The 24,778-nt window shown below is 41.1% G+C and overlaps 2 protein-coding genes and 1 long non-coding RNA gene across 5 annotated transcripts; 2 read left to right on the forward strand and 1 right to left on the reverse strand.

The window, feature by feature from the left end:
• Positions 1 to 909: 909 nt before the first annotated feature.
• LOC129169561 (uncharacterized) lies at positions 910 to 9,217 on the reverse strand. The gene is made up of 4 exons (XR_008566443.1): positions 9,120 to 9,217; positions 8,671 to 8,755; positions 8,518 to 8,545; positions 910 to 1,301 (listed from the first exon to the last, which is right to left on the reverse strand). It is a non-coding gene; the product is annotated as an uncharacterized LOC129169561 (long non-coding RNA).
• Positions 8,852 to 14,155, forward strand: wasf3a (WASP family member 3a). Of its 3 annotated transcripts, none has more exons than XM_054756088.1 (9): positions 8,852 to 9,040; positions 9,638 to 9,797; positions 10,593 to 10,727; positions 10,814 to 10,967; positions 11,039 to 11,156; positions 11,283 to 11,476; positions 12,909 to 13,106; positions 13,206 to 13,498; positions 13,566 to 14,155. In XM_054756088.1, exons 2-9 carry the CDS (start codon positions 9,665 to 9,667, stop codon positions 13,721 to 13,723), a joined length of 1,383 nt encoding a protein of 460 aa, XP_054612063.1. In that variant the 5' UTR covers positions 8,852 to 9,040; positions 9,638 to 9,664; the 3' UTR covers positions 13,724 to 14,155. The 3 variants fall into 3 exon arrangements, with proteins under 3 accessions (XP_054612063.1, XP_054612065.1, XP_054612064.1); XM_054756090.1 differs by having other exon boundaries at positions 11,292 to 11,476; XM_054756089.1 differs by having other exon boundaries at positions 9,641 to 9,797.
• Positions 14,156 to 14,487: 332 nt separating this feature from the next.
• Positions 14,488 to 22,904, forward strand: LOC129169457 (V-type proton ATPase catalytic subunit A-like). The gene is made up of 15 exons (XM_054755877.1): positions 14,488 to 14,654; positions 15,124 to 15,218; positions 15,539 to 15,667; positions 15,902 to 16,116; positions 16,889 to 17,026; positions 17,107 to 17,258; positions 17,346 to 17,508; positions 17,600 to 17,708; positions 19,032 to 19,154; positions 19,216 to 19,330; positions 19,404 to 19,467; positions 19,538 to 19,741; positions 19,814 to 19,908; positions 19,989 to 20,160; positions 22,336 to 22,904. Exons 2-15 carry the CDS (start codon positions 15,137 to 15,139, stop codon positions 22,426 to 22,428), a joined length of 1,854 nt encoding a protein of 617 aa, XP_054611852.1. The 5' UTR covers positions 14,488 to 14,654; positions 15,124 to 15,136; the 3' UTR covers positions 22,429 to 22,904.
• Positions 22,905 to 24,778: the final 1,874 nt, after the last annotated feature.

The raw sequence follows: 24,778 nt of genomic DNA on the forward strand, positions 1-24,778 counted from the left end.
TTAATCTTTTCCTCTTCGTATGTCTCTTAGCATTGGAGCAGGCTTAATTGAACTCACGTGCCTCGCGAGATGTGCCCTGACGGCGGTACGACCATTTATTTTTGGGGGGCTGCGCTTCTTTCGCCAAAGACTGTCCCTTTTTTTCAAAGCAACGAAAGCACACGATGAGATTCCTTGGCGCACACAGTCACACAGGCTTTTAGACACTCATTAGCCCCTGCTAATACAATAAGTGTCACCTTCCATTACATGGTGCAGGCTAAGATATCACGATTGGAAAGCCACCAAATCTCCACAAAAGGGGCGCCACAGTCTCATGCCCACTATTGTCTTTCAGCCACAATGTTGAATTGTTTTCTTTTGCTCTAATACCGATGCCAAAATAAAAAAAAAACATACAAAAGTAAAGATAAAAACAATCAGTGACGTTTATTTTTTTTTTACCGCAGTTAGTGCACTGACTAGCTAATGAAATGGCATTCCTTCATAGTGGGGAGCTTGATGTTAACTTTGGGGTTTGGGAGTGGGCAGCTGTTTAAAGAGTTGCCACACCCCATCCTATTCAATGCCTGTTGTCTCGCATACGAGCAGCACATGCAGAGTTGTTAAAAATCTTAATCAAGACTCGTGATTCTCCATGCTGTCGTCTCAGCAGCCCTGTGCACTCACGTGAAATGCTGACAAACCCATTGTGTCAGTCTATGGGTGCAGGTTTTGGCTTTTTTTTTGGGGGGGGGGGGGGGGGGGGGGGAGCTAATATTTAAAAGTGCTTTTCATATACAGCACATTACATTTTGATGCAAACACTCAAAATCACTTGTACTTTTGCAGAATATTGTTAGAAACAAACAGCAAAGGCAGAATAAATTAAAGGAAATATTTTTTTGTCACCAAACAAGCAAAAATGGTCACTGCAGGAACAAAAGTTACCAAGCAGGAAAAATAACTGATAGGTGAAAGAACCATGACGTAAAACAACTATTGAAGCAAAAATGCTGAAAAATACAAAAAGGGGAAACAAACGTCCCCCCAGAAAATGGGCAGAGTGAGTACACCTCTCTATGAAACTAAACACGCCACACTCGGCAAAAAACACAGTTCTAAACAAAATGGCCGAGCCCACAGCAAACAGCGCAAAGTATATCAAGGAGCACTTTTTGCTTGGTCTCTCACACACACAAAGCAATGATTGAGTGCACGAGAAAGGGTCAGCGCTACTTTCTGTCTGCCTCCTTTATGCCAGCTCCACCTGATTGCTAATCACCTCCAACTGGGATGCCCCTTCCAGGTGTGTCACCACTCTGCAAAGTGGAGAAAAAACAGACACTTTTCAAACCTGGATGATTACAATTCTTAAAAAGTATTTTCAATAATTTTCAGCACCGTGTCAAAAACAATAGTGTCATTGTGTGTACTCAAGATCCTTCCCTGACGTGCACAATTCAGTTACTATTCCACACTAAAAACATACAGTTGTACATATTTGGCAACAAGAGTTAGGGCAACAGCCAAGAGGCCTCATATTTTATTGGCTACTACTTATGTCATAGAAAGGCTGCAGTACATCCCACTACATAAACATGAGGTGGCGAGGACTCTCCCCGAGAGTGGTGGCAAAGGGCATGCAGTCCTCCTCGTGCAACAGATGCCCCCGAAGACGACTTGCGACAGATGAGTCGAAAATGAGCGTGACGCGTGTTTAACAGGCAAAGCCCCCGCGACACTGACGTTTGACAAGATGATGGGCGTTGGTGATCATTATTATCGTCTCCACTTAAGCAAGCAGGAAATATTCATAATAGAAATGGGCCTGAGCAGATTTCCATGAAGGAATACAGCACAAGGAGCAGAATTGTGGACTAAGATGCTTTTAAATGCGTGAAAGTATTAGCATATTTAAGTTAAGGCAGTGTATGTTAAACAAGCTGTGAACTGTTTGGTTAAAATGATGCAAGGGGAATTCCTTCCCATGTGACTTAGCACAAGTTGACCTCAGTCCTTCCTTCCTGACAAAAAGGTGCCAATGATGGCAAGTTGGGTATGAGGCTGAACATGCCAAGGAGGTGCCCCACACACACCCCTCCCCTCCAGAACCATTTGGACCACAGGGAATGGGTTAATCACATTAGAGGCCAGAAGAGAGATGGGAAGTAGACAGTACCGTGACAGCCGGGGTAGCACTGGCACGACTAATCCCGTTAGAGCGAGGAAAAAGGGGGACGCCATCGCGCCTACGAGGCTGAGAAAGAGAAAAACATTTTCCCAGGAATGAGTTCACCTGTATGGTAACTGGGAGAAGTTGGCCTGCTGATGCCTATTAGACCAAACAATCACACTTGGCACATCCAAATGTTTTTTTTTTTCCTTCATGCTGGGCACCACTTTATTGTCAGTGCTTGGAGAGAAAAAGAAAACAAAAAACAAAACAATCGACAGCAGACAGTGTCATTGCGTGAGATCCTCTTTCATGCCACGGTAAAAGCAGCCCCTTTCAACTTGGTGCCATCAGCCCCCCAAACAGTGAGACGACGAGGAGGGGGTGCTGTAAGAAGGACAGAGCTTACTTCATCTGTCATTGTAAGTGCACCCGAGTTCAACTTTAATGTAAACCTTTGCAGGCAGGATATGAATGGGATGCTCTCTATAAAAATATATCCTGCTGGGTAATCCGGCAGATGGCCACAGCGGCGGACACTACAAGCACGGTTGGCCACTGCAGGGGTAACAGGGAATGTCCGATCAGCCGCCACTCTTCAGCCTGGGAGATACGGAATCAAGATTCCAACTCTCCTTTGGCAATGCTGGAAAACAGAGCCGTCACTTTGGATAAATCAAGTTTCTTGTTAATCTCACTCGCGATTTTTTTTTTCTTTCTCCCCATTTTTGCATCAGCCCCTTTTGTTGTGGGGATTAAGCCAAGTGGTAAAACAGTGATTTAATGATCTTTCCATGGCTATGTGCACCACTTAACCATGAGACAAACAAGCCGAGACATTCTTAGAGTCACCCCCACTTAAGGCGGCGGCTCAGGAACTGTGAAGGCTTTTCATGCAGCATTAAGCTGCGCCTGATTATTTTTCTCGCTGTTGTGTGATGGGTGGTGCACTACTATGGGAAAATTCAAGGTTTTGTCTTTTGTTAATACTCATTGTAAACAAGACGAGAAGACAACAGTTGGTTAATTACATTCTGATAGTGCCTTATTGATGTATTTGAAAATATAAGTTTTAGACCAGAACTTCAAAAAACAGGTTTACCAATAATGACTAAATAATCATAATCAATAATCATTGACTAAATCTGTTAGATCATTAGGTTTTATGTCACTCCCGAAACAATCAATATGAGCCCAAGAGAAATGCAAACCCCTTCAAATAGGGATGTCCGACTGATATCAGCTATTACCGAAATTGGCATAAAAATGAGACATCAGAACACTTCCGACCTTCACAATAACAACGCTGTGCGTTACATCAGACGGCACCTAACAAAATAAGGGTCACATAAAAATAGCTTCAATTTCCAATGAAAGCGCTGGTTATGAGAGGGGGACGTAAGGAGTCTTCCTTTAATTGGTGGTGATTTTTTTAATGACTTGAGACAAAACGTTGCAAATGAATGACACTTACACCGCATGAGATAATTGGATTTGTTAATCTCCAAGAGAAATTCACATTTCCAGAGGCTCTGCAAAGTTGTTATAATAAAATGAATCACTTCATCACAAAATAACACAACCAAGGCAGGACAGGAGAAATAAAAGAAGTGATAGTAATCTGCCACTGAAATATTGTAGAATTTATTAGGGATGAGCCGGATACTCGTTTACGAGTACGGATAATGCATTTCTGCCATGTGCGAGCATGATACGAGTCACAGTGGTCAGTCACACACAGTGACGGCCCCTCCCTAGACAGACTCGCTGGCTGCAGCCTGCCCCCGCCCATTCCGAGTACAGATAATTTTGATGGGTGACCAGATACACATACAGATCCAGATAGTGGTGTTGTCGCTCATCCCTAGTATTTATCTTATTTTGCACAGTGTTTCTTTGTGAAACGCATCCAGTGGCATCACAGTAGAAGCAGCATAATGTGTTAATTACACAAGCTGTGACCTGACATTCTGAGGCAAGAGCTGCTCCCAATATCGATATCGGTTGATATCCATCCATCTTCTATGGCAGTTATCCTCACTAGGGTCGCGGGGATTTGCTGGAGCCTATCCCAGCTGACTTAGGACGAGAGGCAGGGTAGAGACTGGACTGGTCGCCAGCCAATCACAGGGCACATATAGACAAATGAGCACAGTGAGTGGAGATGTGCACAGGACAGATTTCTATTACAAAAATATTTTTATTGCTTATTTTGTGAACTGTATTATTTTGAAGTAAAAAATATATTATTGAACAATTCATTTCCCATGTATTCGTATTATTATAAAACAGCCATCAAATTAAATTTAGGTTTGTGTTATATGTTTAAATTAGTTAATAAATAAGTCATCAAAAATTTTATTTGTCACAATAAAAAAAATTTAAAAAAAAGATGCAGACGCAAAAGCGTCACAACACAGCGGCAGCAGTTCGCCCCTCCCATACAGACCACCAACACAGCTTCAAAAAAATCCTAGGGGAAACCCTGTTTAGGTACACTTGCCTCCAAAAGTTTGTGAACACCTGCATACATTTGGAGGAGAGTGTATGCTACCAACAATAGCCAGAAGATGGCACCAATGGGAAAGTGAGAGGGAATCTTTTTAAACCATCTTTGTTAAAACTAGAGGACAGGAAAATAAACTCAAAATAATCATGCATAACAACATTAAAACTGCTGGGGGGGGGCAAGTTCAACGCTAAGACACTACATTTTGAAGGAAGCACTCCTGTCTGAATCATAAACAATGTATTAGTAACACGTCAAGATGAACACAGCATAAAGACGTTTCTGGTAATAAACATCGAGTGCACTGGCATTAATCAATCAAGATAAATAGAAATAAATAATAGTAGACCACATCAGATGAAATGGATGACAGACGCACGTGTGTCTGGAGGGCAGTTGGTGAAAAAGTGACTGATGGGCTGCAATGGAGCACGTGGTAATGGGGCGGTGGTCTAAGTATTATATTGAGGTTAATACCTCTCATCAGACTAAGATTATGGCACCATCAAAAACACGGAAAACCCCTAAGTGCCATGTGGTATTCCCATGCCACCACACCATCATAAAAACAATTCCAAGAAAACAAATAATGGGCTTAAGAGTATTAAACAGGCATGGAAATATGAATGTGTTGCTATTTATGATACACAGTGGACATTGTAAAACCTTTGCTAACTACTGTGTAAGCAGTGTTTCCTCTACCATTATATTTAGGGGGATGCCCTGAATCCCCTCCCCCATACAGTATATACTGTAGAACAGGTCTGTACATTGTTCTTTCACTAAACAAACTGAATAGCCTTATCTTATTTACTATATATCTATGACAGCATGTCACTTCTGTCTCTATATGGTTGCACGTTTACAATATTTCATCTTTGCTCTATTGCGTATGGAGGAGCGATCAGATTAAATTTATTTTGATTTTGAGGACAAATATGGAGTCTTTCTATTGCTGCACGTGCACACGGATGTGTGTGTTTGTGCCGCCCTGGCCCCCACAAAGCTGTAAATGTAATTGAAACACTACTGTATAAGGCAGGGGTGTCCAAACTACGGCCCACGGGCCAAATGCGGCCCGGCATCCATTTTTAGCTGGTCAGTATCAAAGTGTAAAAATATAATTGACTATGGCCCGCGCACAATGTGTTCTTAAATATTTTGTTCTTCTTAATTTAAACACTAGGTAGAGCTACTGTATTGAACAAGGCAGAGTCTCCACAGAAAGCGATCATAGAATAAAATTGTTCAGGTTAACCAGAAATGGCAGAACCAAAGAGACCCTATGCATGGATATGCTTCCTTGAGGATATATTTGTGGATGACATTAATCCCTTTCCACTGGGCGATGGTTCAAGCCGGGGGAAGGTGTGCCGGGGGAAGGTGTGCCGAGTCCAGACAAAGGCTGGTATCTACCGTGATACTGTTAGTCTGAACAGAGGGGCTTGGCTTGGAGGTAATTAGCCGAGCTAACGATTTGCACCGTAGGATATGTTCACACTGTAGGTCAAGTCTGACTTTTTTTGGATCAAATGTGACCTGTATCTTATTTTTTCATGTCAGCGTGAACAGTACAATGCCGACTTTTTCACATGCGACCCATGCCTCCTTGTTCCTATGTAGATATACCGTACATCTCATACAGTATGTATCCATCATGTATACGTCATGGAAAAGCGTGCTTTGCCGAGACTTGGGAAAGGTACTCTCAGGGTAGACAAAGTTTTTCTTGTGGTCGGAAAATTATTTTAAAAACCTGTCAGCGACGCGGCTCACGTCAATGTCCCAGCATTCCTGGCTCTGACATCCACCCACAACCTCCTCGGAACAGACGTTGCTGCAAGTACCCCGTGAACCGCCAAATTCTTGCCCCCTTCTTTCTTAATCTCTCTTGCAAAATAATATGGTTACGCAAATGTTGACCCCGGTTGCACAAAATCCTTGAAATTGCCACAAACGCACAAATACAGGCATATTCGCTTCCGAAAACACACGGCAATGCGTGTGACGTCATGTTTTGCGCACATGTGCATTACGTCCCTATACTACTAGTCGTAGTAGTATCAGCAACAATGGCAGCACACAACACTACAATAGCAACACATGTCCACTTTATGTAAAACACAACTCATTCAATAACTCATACATTAACAAACAGTCAGTGCACGGATTCTTAACAGTTACAAACCAATGTACTAACAGTTTTTAGTAGACCACATTTCCTCATTCTTTTCATTTTGACCAGGGGTGTCCAAAGTGTGGCCGGGCGGCCATTGGCGGCCTGCGGCTCGTTTTTTGTCGGGCTTTAATTTTGCCACTGTCAACAAATAATAACACAAAGCTTGGTCTGTAATACTATATGATTTGTTTAACCATTTTACAAAATATCTAAAAAATATATACAAAACTCAAATATCAAAAGGTGCCCCTTCATCTTTTGACTTGTCAGTATGTGTCCCTCAGTGAAAAAAAGGCTAGACACCCCTGGTATAAGGGAATGTTATGCAAGCGTAAAAAGAAATCCACCCTTGAATATTAAAACTTAAAAACAAATTGCCCGTTTCAAAAGTGCCGCGAATTGATGACTCAGTTTACATTCAGTTCTTATTTTTTAACTGAGCAGCCAGGACGGAAACTACCACTACATCACAACACATTTCACTTCTGGTTCTTTGGTTAAGATATTTTTTATACTTTTTAGTTATTCTTTAATTAATGATTCAAGCAACCTCCTTGCAAGAAGATTCCGGCTGTTTCCCCTCTTCTTTTCTTGGTTCCTAAAATGTGCTACACACTGACATGTAACGCCATGCTTTTTGGATTAAACCATGTCCTTATACACGAAGCACACTGCTGTTTGTTGGATATAGTTTGACGGTGTGCTACTCATAAAGATTTAAGCCTCCATATCTGGGTTACACCGCTCCCTCCCACAATCCAGATGAGGCCATCTGTGAAAAAGAAACTGTCTGTGTGTGTGTGTGTGTGTGTGTGTGTGTGTGTGTGTGTGTGTGTGTGTGCGCGTGTACGAGATGCTTTCAAATCAAATGGTGAGCGTCTCGTTTCACTGTTAATCCAGGTCAGCATTACTGAGATATTAACAGCAGTGGCAGGCTGCTGTTTATGTTGAAGAATGAAGAATTTGAAATAAGTCTCATACAAAAAAATGTGCCGTCGATTCGTCAAAATTATGTGTGCTCGATGTCAGAGGTTTTAAGTCTACATATACTTGTATTTATTTATTAATGACTCAATGTTCCTGTCACTTTTTACTTTACATTTAAGACAGCTTAGTGCTTTAATACTCACATCTTTGTGATGAAAAGCATCACTCAGCTTCATCCCTAAAACTACTGCATTCTTATCAGCTGAGGTGCCGTCAAGGGCCTCTGGCCGTCTACCTTGGGTAGTTTTGATTTTTAAGTTTGTTCCCTCTCGCCTTCTCCGCGCCACTGGGGTAACTCCGCATCAGTTTTTGCTAAACTGCGCCAACAAGTTTGTTTTTCTCCCGTCTTCCGGAATTAATCTGCACATGCGAAGCAACATGGACTAGTCCACTGCATGAGAAGGGAGAAGGTAGCAGTCAAAATGATCATGATAGATAACGCATTTTGATGTAGTTTTAAGACGAAAATAGTAATTCGTACTTCAAATAGAAGAAACAAAATCAATAATCAGCTTTTATGAGGTGTTTGGGGGCCCCTGGAAATCTGTGTGCCCAAGGCAATTGCCTGTGTTTGCCTAATGGTAAGTTCGCCCCTTGATTTCATAAGATATTTCTTCCTACTCCTTGTGCAAGAGTTCACGTGATGTTCTTTAATGTAAGCACATTTGAAATGATCAAAACAATTACCATTGCCATGCAGGCAGTGTTTTCATTCCTGAAATTGAAAAAGGCAAATAAGAACAAGGTAAAAGTGCAGACTTTATAACAGCCATTAGTCACCAATAATAAAATGCTTACAAATGTAACGATGACTGTGATTTATTGAGATGTAAAGCACACCTGAAGGTGGTGAAAATGTTGCTGATCCAAACTGATGACTTCCACCTCCTCTCTTATCCAGGGTAGGAGGAGTTCTTAATTAGACCTGGAAAAGCACAGGATGTCAGAGGTCCGCCATGGCGTTTGTGATTGGCTGCCAGGAGTAAATCTGCTGACTAAATCCCCTCATGTTGTGATTTAGACTAAGAGGTTATGTTGTCAAGAGTGCATTCCGCTGTGCACAAATGTCTCCCGCAAATACCTGGCACACGACAAGCAAGGAGGGAAACCAAAAAGGACATTTCAATTTGAATAAAGACACTGTGGCGTCCACTGCTCCGCCCGGCTGGCGTTGGCGGGAAAAGAACAACGATCGTACCCAACTCTGAAGGTAGGATTTATGGTGTTCTGTTGTTTCTACTGGAAATACTGTCACAAATAGCACGTCTTGTATAAAGACACAACGTTACCTGTCGTGTTTGTGGGTTGAAGAATCGTTGTTTGTTGCTTCCAACACAGATAGTGCGATACACACCTGAGCTGCTCGAAAATTGTTTGCCTGGGAAAAGCGAGCCGCGCAATGAATTGTGGGTTATATACCCCAGCCGTCACGAATTATGCAAACTTTGGCGAATAAAAAATAAAATATACATACATGTATCACTCGGAATCGTCATGCTCAACTATTTAGGACGCATTAAAACAAAAACACAAAAGAAAAACAGAGTATATATCAGAGTTTATATCAGAGTAGAGTGCGTTACTTCCGTGTTCTGAAAAAAGTGTATTTGCTTAAGGAAGTATTACGTCGATATAAATTTGAAAAAAGCAATACAATAAAACAAAACATCAACAAACTGTAAAGTAGTAACACAGTCAACAATATCCAAATAGAATATGTTTCACTGCTGCTGTCAATGTAACTATATGATGGAATATATAGTGTATGGACAAAATATGTAGTATGTTTATGTTATCTGTCTGCTAGCAGGTGCTGTATGGCCAACAAGAGGTGATGCCTTTGGTGAGGAGAACCATAGAACCTCGGCACGTGTGCCACACTGCAGTGCCGGATGGGATTGGCAGTGAACTAGAATGTGTGAACAACAACACGTTGTCTGCCATCATCCGTCAACTAAGTAGTCTGAGTAAGATGATTATTATTGTTATATTATGATCATTTGTATGTTCCTGTAGCGGTACACCTGTGTGTTTCCCTGTTACACTTGGGGAGAAACTGAGGAGGCTATTTTTGGAAACAAATTTCCTCATGGACATCTGGCCCATAGACACACAGGCTTAAAACGTGTGTGATGGGATTTAGTGAAGATAGGGGGGTTTAGCACTGACCGCTGAGCTTTGTAAACACAGAGAGATAAGATGGAGAATGAGTGGGAGGGAACAGAGATCAGTCATGCAGTGTACTGGACAGTACTCTGTGCCATTCTTGCTGTTTGCTTGAGGATAGATCACGTGGTGCTCATGTAATCCAGAGGGATTCATTGGATTTAGAAAAGCACAACAATGGCTGTCAAGAGTTCCCAATGGCCACAACATTAGACACACGTGCATTTTCTAATATGATCCAACAAGAGTTAATGTTATACAAACTGCATTAATTAAGAAATATGTTTATTATTGTGGTTGTGGTGAGAGACAAGTGAAGTGCCACTGCAAACTATACAATAAACGTATTGTTGATCATTTCTGAGCATTATTATCATCTTGTATTGGATCTCACAGTGTACCTAGTGAGGCTTATACTGTACCATTTATTCCGACATTTGTTATATTCAGGTATGTTATGTTGGTATATTCAGTGTGTTAGTAAAGTTCTTCTCTGTTCTGCATATATTAAATTTTGGCCACACTGTCGTTGAGTTATTTCTCACTCACTTTGCATATTTGCATATTTTGTCTGGAAATCGTTTTTCTGGTTGCAGGTAAACATGCAGAAAATGTCTTTGGGGATCTTTTCAATGAAGCCAACATCTTCTACACGCGTGCAAACTCTCTCCAGGACCGCATCGACCGCTTGGCCATCAAGGTCACCCAGCTAGATTCCAATGTGGAAGACGGTCAGTCCCAAGAACCTTTCCAGTTTGTCAAGACACCTTCACATCCCCTATACTGATTGTTAAACACACATCTTACTGTTTCGCAGTTTCTCTTCAGGCCATAAACCTGAGGAAGGCGTTCAAAAGCTCTACCATCCAGGACCAGCAGGTGTTGTCCAAAGGCAGCACTCCAAGCTCGGTGGCTGAGATGTACGACAGCAGCGACCAGCCTCCTCCTCTCAGCGACCTCACTGCTTACAGGTACTCCAACAGCGTTATGATCTACTTAACAAGTAAACAAACAGGACAGAAACTTTTTTTTTTTTAAACAGAGAGGACAGCACTGATGCCATAAAGTTCTACTCGGACCCTTCATACTTCTTTGAATTATGGAAGGAGAAGATGCTGCAGGACACAGAGGAAAAGAGGAAAGAAAAGAGGAGGCAAAGGGTGAGCACACAATATTCTTTCAGCTTCACATTATAATTAATATGTCAGGAGTGGCCACTGCCACAGTGCAGGATCCCTGAATGCAGACACACGACAGTCCGTGTAAAAAGGTTTATTCACAAAAAGTGTCCACAGGAGCAGAAGCGATGCGTGGACAGCAGCACGCTACAGCAGCAGGTGAAGAAGGTGAGGAAAGCTCGAAACCGCAGACAAGAGTGGAACATGATGGCATTCGACAAAGAGCTCCGCCCAGATCACCGCCACCCGCAGACGCTACGGCGAGGAGCGTCTTCCGAGGGCTCGCTCTCCCCAGAGGGCAGGTTTGTGCCTTGCTACGCAGTCCAGTTTGGGAATTTGTTGTTATGCTGGGCAGTAACACCTGCACAATATGGAGGTGGTCACAGAAGGGTTGTTGTTGTTGTTGTTGTGGTTATTGCGGCCCGGTGTAGCTGGTGAACAACCCTCCTGCATAACAATAGGTTGTATGCCTGTCTGGTGGCAAAAACAACTCATTAGCGGCCGTTCTTCCCATTGAAAGAGACAGAGGGGAGAGATGTTAGGACATTGTTATAAGCAGACTACAGGGGATGGCACAAACCTCCTCTGTTTACGGAGGGCCTTTCTAATTTGGCATCAATGTCTCTTTCAACGGGAAGAGTGGCCAACAAGTGTCGAGCAGCTGATATCTTTTTTTTTTAGCAGTCATCTTGAATTCATGGTCGTTATACCTGGGTCAATGCAGTAATGTAACAATGTTCATTATTTTATATGTTTATTATTATTTTGGTTGCCGTTTGCTGTGATGTAAAAGTGCACTGCATCATACTACAAGGTATTTTGGTTGCCATACTTAACTAGTTGTTCACTTATGCTTTTGTTATACCATGTAACGGTAAAATTAATATTTCATGTACAGTATATAAAGCAGCTAGGGGTGTCACGAGGCGAGACGATACACTAGATTGGCTTCACGGGAACGAGATGAGATTTTAACATTAATTTTTAAGAAAAGTACAATGAAAAAAAATATGACCGCTCCTTGCTAAGTATAGCGACCATGCCGCTATATTGTCAGCACGGATTTCCTCTCTTTATGAGGTGTGTCATGAAGCAGAGGTATGGTCGCCACATTACGCCTTCATGTCAGAAACTCGCTCCGGGCAGCCCCGGTGCCGCTCAAGAGGTCTGGAGAACCAGAGTATAGAGCGGAGGGAGCCACCTTCTGTGGCTGCCATGATGCACTGCAGTCGGACACCTGCTCCGAGCAGACCTGGTGCTACCGTTATTAATGTTTATGGTGATTAATGGTGACAGTGATTATGGTTACAGACAAGTCAGAACATCTACACGTTTGGACCTGATAAATCTAGTAACTTTGATCAAATGTAGAATTACGGCAGCTGTTCAACTTCAATGGAAAAAAACATCCGCACATCACTCGCTAGCCCTGACGTGCGACCACCAAGATAGGTTATAATGCAGGGTTTAAAGTATGTGTAATGTGCGCTCTCAATAATACCTAACACACAGCCGCTTCCGCACTACGGTTGCTATCATTCACATTAGCAATACCATAATTCACAGTCTGATTGGCTTCTGGCTGCCCTGTTCTCGTGAGACAGCATTTCTCCAAACAAGAAATTTTGTCACATTTTAATCTTCTCGAGATCTCGTCACACAAGATCTTGTGACACCCCTAAACTTCATTTTTAAAATGACAAATCATTGTTTTTTTTCATTTCCTTCTTCCAGGCCTGACCTCCCAGAGTACCCTGTCCCCCCAGTGCCAGTCCACAGTGCTTCTAATGTTGTCAAGCCACATGGGAATGTGCAGCCCTCCCCACCTGTGGAGCACGAGTACCACAGTATTGACATCAACTATAAGAGAACAAGCATCGTAGAAGTTACAGAGAAGATGAATGGTTCAGTACAGGCATCAGGAGATTACAAGTATGTCAGAACCACCGTGTTGTGCAATCACAGCTGGAATTAAATATTTTCATTTCAGTTGCAACCTAATCCTCCTTTTTGTTTTTCATTGTCAATCAGCTGTGCCCCCCCTCCAGTTTCGCCAGGCCCACCTATCCCCTCAGCCCAGACAGCCTTTGCTTTCCCTCCACCAGCAGCTCATAATGGAGCCACCACGCAAGTAGGCCCTGGTTACCCTCTTCCACCTGTACCTCCTCCAGGACCTTGCATGGCTCCTTGTCCCCCGGGACCACCGCCTCCACTTCATCCACCACCAGCTGCCCCCTCACACTTTTCCGAACTTGGTGGGAGTGTCAGAGCTGAATCAAAACCAGCGAATGCAAGAAGTGATCTGCTATCTGCGATCCGCATGGGTGGGTATACTTTTGAACCACCCTGTGACATTTGTGTGTTTTGTAATTTTAACATTATGGTTATTAGGCATCCAGCTGAAAAAAGTGCAAGAACAGCAAGAAATGCAGAGCAAGCGTGACCCAGTGGGGAATGATGTGGCCACCATTCTGTCGAGGCGCATAGCAGTGGAGTACAGTGACTCTGAAGATGACTCAGAGCTGGATGACAATGAATGGTCAGACTGAAGGAAGTGCAACTAAAGACGCTTTTAAGAGAGTAATTTTTTGACATGTGTATCCTCGTGTCTTTGGAAGAAGAACTTGTTTGGCAGAGGAAACAATGATGAAGTAAATGTACGAACCAATGCAGTAACACTACTATTGGTGTCTAAATGTGTTCCTCCCAGTATACAACTGTTTAATTTCAGTTTTTATGCTAGTAACTGATTATTTATTGTTGTATGTCCTTTTCAGTATTTTCTAAAAAATATTGTATTGCAATAACCTACCTATATTTCTTCCTCCCTCATCTATTTTTAAATATAAATACGGTACTGCACTTAACAGCCAGGTGAGAGGATGTGATTCCTGTCCAGCTAACATAATAATGACCAAATATGCAGTGATGGTTGTAATTATAAATGAATAATAATGTAAATAAAAAGCTATTCTCTATGTATTCAAGACTAAGGCCCCTTGTTTTGTCTTTGCAAGTTACATTAAATACAATAATTACAAAACATTCAGTTGGTAAAGTAAATGGTAATAGAACACCAGAAGAGTCCAAATTATTATTATACTATATCATTACTAACTATATATTTTCAGTGACACATTTGTTAATTATTCTGGTTGATTGGTTGAGTGGTTGATTAAAAACGCCAATAAACACAAGTACCGTCTCATTTAGGTGCTTGACTAGGGTGAACTAACAAAGATGTCCAGCAGGTGTCAGCAGCGTAGTGTACATTGTAGCGAAGTGCCCACCGCCGACTCAGTAACTGTGGCGCATTAGCCGCCATGTTGGCTCACTGGTGTCAGCACCGAATCAGCAGTCTGAGCCAGAATGGCGACATGTTCTTCCCGTGACAGTCCGGTGCCTGGCAGGTGATTAGCACAGCTAAGCTTCTCGCTTCATCCAAGACGCGAGTAACAACCTGGATAATTGTCTTGCGAGGTAGGATGTATGTCAGAACAGAATTTCTTCTTACATTTAAATTGCTTGATATTTCATAATGTACTACTGCTGAGTCAACTGTTTTGAACATAATGGCGATTTAGCCCGTTTGTTGCAGTGATGACGTTAGCATGTCGTTGCTAGCTGGTCACCTGACTTGTACGTGTACACGTACAAATCAGCTATCCTATAAATCCTATAAATAATCGAATCGAGAAACACTGACTGCAGAGTAGTCAATGCGACACAAACAAAATAGTAATAACAGTGGTGTGATAGTCATCCAATGTATTATTAAAGGTTTAGCAGCATCATCTGTGTTAGCTAGAAACCCTGTGCTGTCAGTCTCGTTCATTCATATACTGCAACATCGGGTCGAGTCCGCTGGCTTGTTGTTGTCATTTGAGATGTTGATCAGCTTGGTTAAATAGCGTGTCAGAACCTCACCCACGTCGCAATTTTTCAGTAGAAGTGCTGTCAAGATGGATACCTCAAAACTTCCTAAGATCCAGGATGCGGAGCGAGAAAGCCAGTTTGGATATGTCCATGGAGTTTCTGGACCAGGTATGGTTTACTGGCCTTTTGTAAATAGAATATGCACGATTATCTGTATGTCTAAAGTTACATTTTTAACATACTATAGCAATTGTCATGCACACACATATTTAATGTAATCAAAATGCTTGACATACACATACATAACAGTAGTTAAATACAAAGACACATACAGGTACATGCACAGATTCAAGGATACATGAGCTCCTTATTTTCGATGGCAATTTATCGGTCACCAGCAAGTGTTGAAGCCTCATATGTGAAATATGCGCAATGTTTGCTTGTAAATACTTTCCTAGTGTATCTTTTTGTTTATCTCCTATCCACAGTGGTGACAGCTACAGCAATGGCTGGAGCTGCCATGTATGAGCTGGTCCGCGTAGGCCACAGCGAGCTGGTGGGAGAGATCATCCGTTTGGAAGGAGACATGGCCACTATCCAGGTTTATGAGGAGACTTGTATCCTGTTTCGTTCATGGTTAGCAAGTCTGCATCACAGTCAGGAGTTCTGGGTTCGAATCTCTGTTGGAACATCTCTGTGTGGATGTGTGGTTGGTTGTTTGTTGGTTGGTTGTTTATATGTGCTCAGCTGGGATAGTCTCCAGCACACCTGTGATCTATTAAGGACAAGCGGTATAGAAAACGGATGGTTTTGTAGTTTGTGCTTTTTTTTCCTGACTTATATTGCAACAGCTGGCGTGTCTGTGGGTGACCCAGTTCTTCGCACAGGTAAACCTCTCTCTGTAGAGTTGGGACCAGGAGTCATGGGCTCAATCTTTGACGGCATCCAGCGCCCACTGAAAGACATTAATGACATCACGCAAAGCATCTACATCCCGAGAGGAGTGAACATCGGTGCCCTGAACAGAGACATCAAATGGGAGTTTAATCCGAGCCAGAGTCTGCGGGTAAGAAACGTGTGGCTGTCGTACACCCTGGTAAAATGACACTTTATATTTGAAATTTTAATAAAAGCTAAATAAGACCTATTGCCAGGTAATTTCTGGAAAATCTAACAAAATCTGCTGTAATATAGCACATTAAAAAAATAAAAAAAAAAATTCCCCAATTTTCTGGAAAAATGCCTCAAAAACCAAACAAAACTTTCAAACTCAATGGGGATACAAAATATGAACCTCACAAAAGTGCTTTGCTTATTCTAACTATAGCTTTTTGGACATTCTGTACCCATTAATTCCAGCAATACCTATAAAAGCCACTAGAGGCCAGAATTGCTTTTTAAACTGTATAATTTCCTTGCTATTTAAGTGTAAGCTGTCTTGAAAGACTGAATTGTTTTAATTGATTTTCGTTTTATTATACAGTGGTTAACTTCTTTTTCTGCAATATTAAAACGTTGCTAAATCAATTACCTGTACAGTTGAGGTATAATGATGGCACGAGTTTGAGATGGAAACAAATTCATCCATGTTGCACTCAAAATTATTCAACCCTAAATTCTATTCATTTGCAAAGTCTATAAACTTCCAGTAGTTTGCAATAAACCAACAAAACAAAAGGAACTGTAATAGTTTAAGGCATATAATATCACAAATGGTCATACAGCTGTAAAATATATTATAAATCTCAGAGCTGGCACATTTGCAGGGTCGTGAAGGCTAAATCCACTGTACCTGCTCTCCAGCTGCTCAGAACCAATCATTTTTTTCTTCCCTGTAGGTTGGCAGTCACGTTACGGGTGGCGACATCTACGGCATGGTGTTTGAAAACTCCCTCATAAAGCACAAGCTGATGCTTCCGCCTCGCAGCAGAGGCACCGTCACCTACGTAGCTCCACCCGGAAACTATGACGTCTCTGTAAGTGTTTTCAATCTGAATAGCTAAAGTATAGGGATTATGAATTAGCCACTCTGAGTTTCTGCCGTTGTTGTGTTCAGGATGTGGTTCTAGAGCTGGACTTTGAAGGCATCAAGGAGAAGTTTACCATGGTGCAGGTGTGGCCAGTGCGACAAGTCCGCCCAGTGACAGAGAAACTGCCTGCCAATCATCCGCTGCTCACTGGTCAGAGAGTTCTGGACGCTCTTTTCCCGTGAGGATTTCTCTATAAAGATAGCTGCAAACATTTGCCCTCTGTGTCGTTTTCTTTTCAAGCAAAACTGCTGTGCTTGATTTATAGCTGCGTGCAAGGTGGCACCACAGCTATCCCTGGCGCCTTTGGCTGTGGAAAGACTGTTATCTCCCAGTCATTGTCCAAGTACTCTAACAGTGATGTCATCATCTATGTTGGATGCGGAGAGCGTGGGAATGAAATGTCGGAGGTGCTGCGAGATTTCCCAGAGGTCGGTCGGTGGAACAACAACAACAACAACACTTGGGCAAATGAAGGTTGTAATTAAAACTGTTGATGACCCCACTGCATTTTCCCGACAGCTCACTATGGAAGTTGATGGCAAGGTAGAGAGCATCATGAAGAGAACGGCACTCGTTGCTAACACATCCAACATGCCTGTGGCTGCTAGAGAAGCTTCTATCTATACAGGTACCAAGAATTAAATATTGCATAGATCTGTCACATTCAGAAATGTACATTCGCATCCTGCTTTATGACAGTCAGTAATACTGTAAACGTTTTACCCCTAATTGTAGCCTGGTACTCAACAGACAGGGCATCTGTAAAGCTGAAGCTTAAAGAGAAAGTGATACTATTTATGTCTTGTATAAGCCTGATAGCAGACGTGGCATCTATAAAACGTAGGTTTCCAATGAAGTTAAGAGAAAGTAATAAAAGCCTTGCCCGTAATAGTCACCTGGTACTCAGAAGACATGCTGTTTGTAAAGATGAAGTTTATTGAAAGTCATAAAAACCTTACCCCTACTAGAGGCATTGGTACTCAACAGCAGACCTGCCAACATGTACGCATTTTCCGTACTCTGCATGCATTTTAAATCATTGAATACGCTTCACTGCTCTCCGGATACGCATTTCCATTGCATTTCGCTGATTTCAGTTTTGAGTTAAGTCTCAGAAATCTGGATTACGCCCCTTTGTCAAGGCGCCTGTGTAGACCGCATCGGCTCGCGCCTCCCCCTGCAAACCCTCATACGTTGCATGGCACGCACCTACAAAAACGTCACAACGGCATGTACTTTTAAGGCTGTGATTGGTCGGCTTGTAGGACATTATTTCGTGTGTGTGTATACGACTCGTTCAGAGGGCATACAGCCCACCTCTGCAAATTCTTTCGATTCCGATTTTGGATCAACATTTGCAATAAAGATGACATGTTGTAATGCATTGATTAGTTCCAGTTGTAATAACACTCTCCTTTTCTCTTTAATTACCATTGTTTTCTCGCGCCAAAACAAGCTAACAAGTTGAATTGTTGAAGAGAGTTGCGGTTGACGTCACATGACGCGCTCAACTCTGACAAAGAGCAATAAGAGCACACACACACGTCTGTGTGTGTGTGTGTGTGTGTGTGTATATATATATTATATATTATATATTGGCTAAATGCTGCATATACAATATATATATTATATATAAAAATATATGTTATATATATATATATATATATACATATATATATATATATATATATATATATTATTATATATTGGCTAATAGTCTTTATTTCAGATAGCGAGAAAAGAATGTTTAAGTGTGTTTTTACAGAGTGTAAGTAATCTTCTGGTTTCAACTGTAAATATGCGGTTGAGTACTTGAAAAATTTCTTCAAGGTTGGCCGGTCCGCAGCAGACAACGCACATGTAAAGCTAGACTCTACCACTCTCTGGTATTATAGGTAGAGCTTGATAAAAGTCTGTGCTTTACTAGTTTCTTCCATGATCACGTCTGCAGGGATCACACTGTCCGAATACTTCCGAGATATGGGTTACAACGTGAGCATGATGGCCGACTCCACGTCGCGATGGGCTGAAGCTCTGAGAGAAATCTCTGGGAGATTGGCTGAAATGCCTGCTGGTGAGTTCACACAAAATGAAATAGGAACTTGTGAACCCTGTCGTAATTTTGTCGTGCGCAGACAGCGGGTACCCGGCCTACTTGGGCGCCAGGCTGGCCTCTTTCTACGAGCGAGCCGGACGTGTGAAGTGCCTGGGGAATCCTGAGAGAGAAGGCAGCGTCAGCATCGTTGGAGCGTAAGTTGGCATGCTTCACAATAAACCTGGAGCATGTGGTGTATTGTTAATTTTTATATGCTGGCTTTCCCAGTGTGTCGCCCCCTGGTGGAGACTTCTCAGACCCTGTCACTTCAGCCACACTGGGCATTGTTCAGGTAAGTGATGATTCCTTAACATACACTCTGTTCTGGTGCTTGTGTGTGAGCTGTTTCCCCTTCCTCTTAGGTGTTCTGGGGGTTGGACAAGAAGTTGGCTCAGAGAAAACATTTCCCATCTGTAAACTGGCTGATAAGCTATAGCAAGTACACCCGAGCCCTGGATGAATACTACGACAAACACTTCCCCGAGTTTGTGCCTCTTCGTACAAAAGCCAAGGAGATTCTCCAGGAAGAGGAGGACCTGGCTGAGATAGTACAGCTTGTAGGAAAGGTGAGGAATAAACATGTAAGCTAGGAGATCTGAAGCTCAACAAAGCCGTCATGGAATACATTTCATTGTCAGGCTTCTCTGGCGGAGAGCGACAAGATCACGCTGGAAGTCGCAAAGCTCATTAAAGATGACTTCCTGCAACAGAATGGTTACACCCCTTACGACAGGTGACGACAAAACCGAACCATGTACGACAACAGCTTGTTCAAAATGTCCTCATGTGACGCTCTCCCGCCTTCACCAACAGATTCTGTCCCTTCTACAAAACTGTTGGCATCCTCTCCAACATGATCGCCTTTTACGACATGGCGCGACACGCCGTGGAGTCCACTGCTCAGAGCGACAACAAAATAACCTGGGCCATGATCAGGGAGCACATGGGGGAGATCTTGTATAAGATCAGCTCCATGAAGTTTAAGGTATGTGTGTATGTTTTTTGGCCGGACGGTGGCCGAGTGGTTAGCATGTTGGCCAAACAGTCAGGAGATCGGGAAGACCTTCGTTTGCATCTCTGTGTGGAGTTTGCACGCTCTCCCGGTGCTTGCGTGGCTTTTCTCCAGGCACTCCGGTTTTCTTGTCTTTTTCTCCAAACACACTTTTTGGTTAAAGTTACGAGAATTCAGTCATCTTGTACATTTACGACAATGAAGCTGTACTTTTAACACGTGAATATCAAAAATATACGCTTGTGCTCGTAATATGACAACTTTATTTTGCAAAGTCAAATTAAAATTTTACGAGAAAATACAACAAAATCGCAGGTTGAACAAGTGAATATCAAAAATATACATTTGTGCTTATATTCCATCTTTGTTCAGAATCGAGTCTTAATTGTACGAGAAAGAAATCTTAATTATATGAGAATAAAGTGCTAAATTATAAAAATAAAGTCAGACTGTTAACTTATTTAATACCAAAGACGTTATACGTTTTTATAAACCTGAACGCCCGATCCTAAAGACATATTTATACATCTCTTACGTTTTTTTGCACGAGAGGCAAAAAGAGGTGATGATCCAACTGTATAGTAAAAGATGTCACTTTTAAAGCGGCTTTAAGATATAAAAACAGCCATGTGGCAGAAGTGCATTTTAAGAGCTCGGCGTGGATTGTTTACATTGAAAAACACACTCGACAGCAAGCAGGAAGTGGAAGAGCGCGGAGTGTAGCGTGCCGAAGGTGACGCACTATAGGTAAATTTTAACACATGCACATGCGTGTGGACACCGTTAAGTTCCAAATGTGAAATTGTAAATAGCTCATGTGTTATATTTGTAAATAAATTATTATTTTCATGTAAAATAATCCTTTTTTGTATTGTTTATGTTGTGTAGTACCTGTCACCAAAGCAAAAAAATTGTGTCACAGTGAAAGTTATGCTTGAAATGTATCTTTTTACAAAAAGCTGTTTTTCTCCCTTTTCTTGTTGGGAACTGATATTATCCTGAAACTTACCGATGTTCTACTGCTGATTACTAAAGAGCAGAAAAAGGTCGAAACAAACTTTTTTTCTGGTGAAAGACGAGAGTCTTTCTTAGGGTAGGTTTCGTGTTTATACAATATAGGCATCGAACATAATATTACGTGTGCCTTGAAAAGTCAGTAAAAATCGTCTAAAATGGCCGGTACTGAAGGGCTTGTCTTTTGAAAAATAGCTGGGATTGTTGAATGAGTTAAGAGAGAATGTCAAAAAATGTGTTTACGCTCGTAATATTACAACTTCACTCTCAAAAATCCCATCGTAATTTTACAGGAAAGCAATCGTAATTGTCTGGGAAGAAAGTCGTACATTTAACATGTGAATGTTAAAAGCGTGTATCCATGCTCGTAATATTACGACTTCACTACGAGTTTTGTCAAGAATCAAGTTTTAATTGAAGATGGAATGAATTTTTGTTTTATGAGAATAAAGTACGAATTGATGTAAACAAAGTCAGCAAATTTAGGAGTGAATATCCAAATTATGCGTTTACACTTGTAATACAGTGGATCCCCGCACAGTCCCAATTCGGCATTCACGACCCCACACAGGCAAGCAGTGTGGATTATGTAGACGCGGCTTCTCCAGCCTGCTCGACTTATGACCAAGCTAAAGGCTGCACCGTGACTCCGATTCCATCTGTTCATGGATCATCTTACATTATCATTCATTAGTGGTGAGTATCTATGCATTTTACACTTTAAATGCGTTTAATAGGTGTGTGATGCGTATTTAGGACTTAAACCTGGAATGTGTCGCGAGTGAACAATGGCAATTGAAGAGAGAAGCGTAGCATTCTAGAGCAGAATCTAATCGAATACATACAGGTCACTTTTATTGCAAGTGTCGATCCAAAATAAGAGGAAAACGTCAACATCAAGCTAGAGAGAGACATTTTATGGGCATACTACTTTCGGTTTTTCGACAATTGCTGATGGTTCTGGGACATAACCCCAGTGAAAAGCGGGGATCTGCTGTATTTCAAATGTATTCTCATAAAATCAGGACCTTATTCTGGTAGAGAGCGAGGGCTTACAGCACCATCTGTTGCTTGGAATACGCTTGGCAGCCTTTGAAGGCATTGTTTCATGTGTTGTGTGTCTCTATGTGCCAGGACCCTGTCAAGGATGGTGAAGCTAAGATAAAAGCCGAGTACGCCCAGCTGCTGGAGGACATGCAGAATGCTTTCCGGACCCTGGAGGAATGAGTTTTTCCTCACCTCTTAAGCCCCTTCTTCCAGTGTGGTGGTGCAGTACTGTATAGTGCAGATTAAATGGTCCTATTTCTGAATGTGAACTCCTTTTGTGTTTACTCCCCCATGTAGACATTCCACATTTTACATTGTTGATTTAGTGTCTGCTGTAATCCACTCAATATGGACCAGTCAGCACTTATTTATTCCTCCATCATCATGTTGCAATTAAAATACGTCAGGTGCTGCAAAGACAGGGAGGTCTAATGGGAACATGCACAAGAATAAAGGGACAAGGGGAGGACAAGGGGGGCCATCTTCCATTCCCTCTTACCTCCAGAGTGTGACGATAATGACTACGTGGACTATATACTTGATATTATGTGTAAAAATGATGTGAATGAATGAGTCTGTTAGAGTTGTGCTGTGACAAAACAAATGTGTCTATGTAAAGTTAATGTGTCTCATGAAATAAAACAGTTAATAATGCAGTGGTATAATGCTGTTTTAGCTTCTTTAATTCACTGATTGCATGGGATGTAACTTATTTCATCTGCTTTATAAGGGTATGGTAAAATGGTGCCAAGAGCTGTCATTTATGTGACACTTTAACCTTTGTACTGCTAAATCCGGAAGGGAAAAATACTTGCTGATCTAAAACACAGCACACACACACACACTGTGACTGCATGACACAGGAACATTTATGACATTATGTAACATGAATAGTACCTACGGTACCAGTCAAAAGTTTAGACACACCTTTTTATGCAATGGCATGAGCCGTTGTGTCCAAATATTGCACCGCTGCATTAAATGCAAATTACACATGCCTACTTATCACTATATTATGAAGCACTGACATTTAAATTTAGAATTTTCTGCAAAAGCACAGACACATTTTCATGTGTTGCAAATCCAGCATCTACTGCTCAACTCGTGACGTGTTTCCTTGTGGTAGTAATTTCTTCAAAATAGATTAGAGGCGGCCAGTGTATCTCCAGTTCCGGCCTCCATCAAGACTAATGGAAGCTCCAAACCACAGGAGCAAGAGCAGCAGCTTTTGCCTGCATTGATTGAGTCCATCCAGACTTACACTCACGGACATTAAAAAGGTTTCAGTGGCCCCACTCATACCTCGTAATGCAAGCAGCCCTTGTTTCGATGATGGCAGTGCGTGTATGGCTCTTCTCATAGCTACAGTAAATACAACTGTTTTGTTCGGATGTTCAGTGTGGTTGTGTCTCTGATGACTAAACCTTGAATCCATATTAGAAAATACTCAAAACTGGTCCTAGGTCAGTTTTTACAGAGCTACAAAGCAGACAGAGTGTTTTTGGGTCATGTTTATTTCTAATAAATTAATACATTTTATGTGCTTCCTCACTGATTAGTATGAAATATATGCTATGGAAATAAAAAAAACCTCCACCTCTGACAAATATACAGTGGTTAGAAGAACATTAATGAGGGTTATATCCAATTTTTCAGAGTTTTTAGGTTTATATTACATTAGTATACTGTTATCCTTCTATTTTGTTATTCATGTATTACACTAATTTGAATAAAATTCAGTTTTCATTCGGCAATTTATGTTTTTTTTTAAACATATGTATTTTTTTTCAAGATAAATAAATGCTACTTTATAGTTGTTTATATGTAATAATTTAGTGTACGGGCATTTGAAATTAATTCATTATTTATTTATTATCTTATCAATTATGCTTATTTTAAACCCCAAAAATGATGACTTAATCTTTTTTCTGCTGTATTTTTATATATATACAGTATGTATATATTTATAGATTTTTAAAGATAATAATGAACTAAATAAATGCCAATTTATAGTGGTTTCTATTTTCTTTCATTTTAGTTTTTTAAAGCAAATTTTGTTTTGTTTTTTTGCTTTAATTCTGTGTACTTTTTGAGTTTTAAAAAATAATTTAAAAATGACGCTTTATAGTTGTTAATGTTTAATAATTTTGTGTGTGACTATTTTTGTTTTTGAGTATTTCTAGTTCATCTATTATGCTACTTTTAATCCCCAAAGATGTGAACTCAGCTTTCATGCTGCTGTATAATTTTAAATATATATATTTATAGATTTGCATGGATAATAATTAACTCAATAAATGACACTTCATAGTGGTTTACTTTTTCTTTGATTTTAGTTTTTTAAACACATTTAGGTTGTTTTTTTTTTTATTTTGTGTAGTTTTTTAAGTTTTAAAAATGAAAACATACTCATTTAAATCCCCAAACATAAATAAATGCCACTTTTTTCTGTATTTTGCCTTCCTTCTGTATATTTACTTTATATATTATTGATTATACCAATTTTAATCTCCACTGAGAAGTTTTATTT

The sequence above is a fragment of the Dunckerocampus dactyliophorus genome, chromosome 16 (genome assembly GCF_027744805.1).
Source record: "Dunckerocampus dactyliophorus isolate RoL2022-P2 chromosome 16, RoL_Ddac_1.1, whole genome shotgun sequence".
NCBI classification, from domain to species: domain Eukaryota; kingdom Metazoa; phylum Chordata; class Actinopteri; order Syngnathiformes; family Syngnathidae; genus Dunckerocampus; species Dunckerocampus dactyliophorus.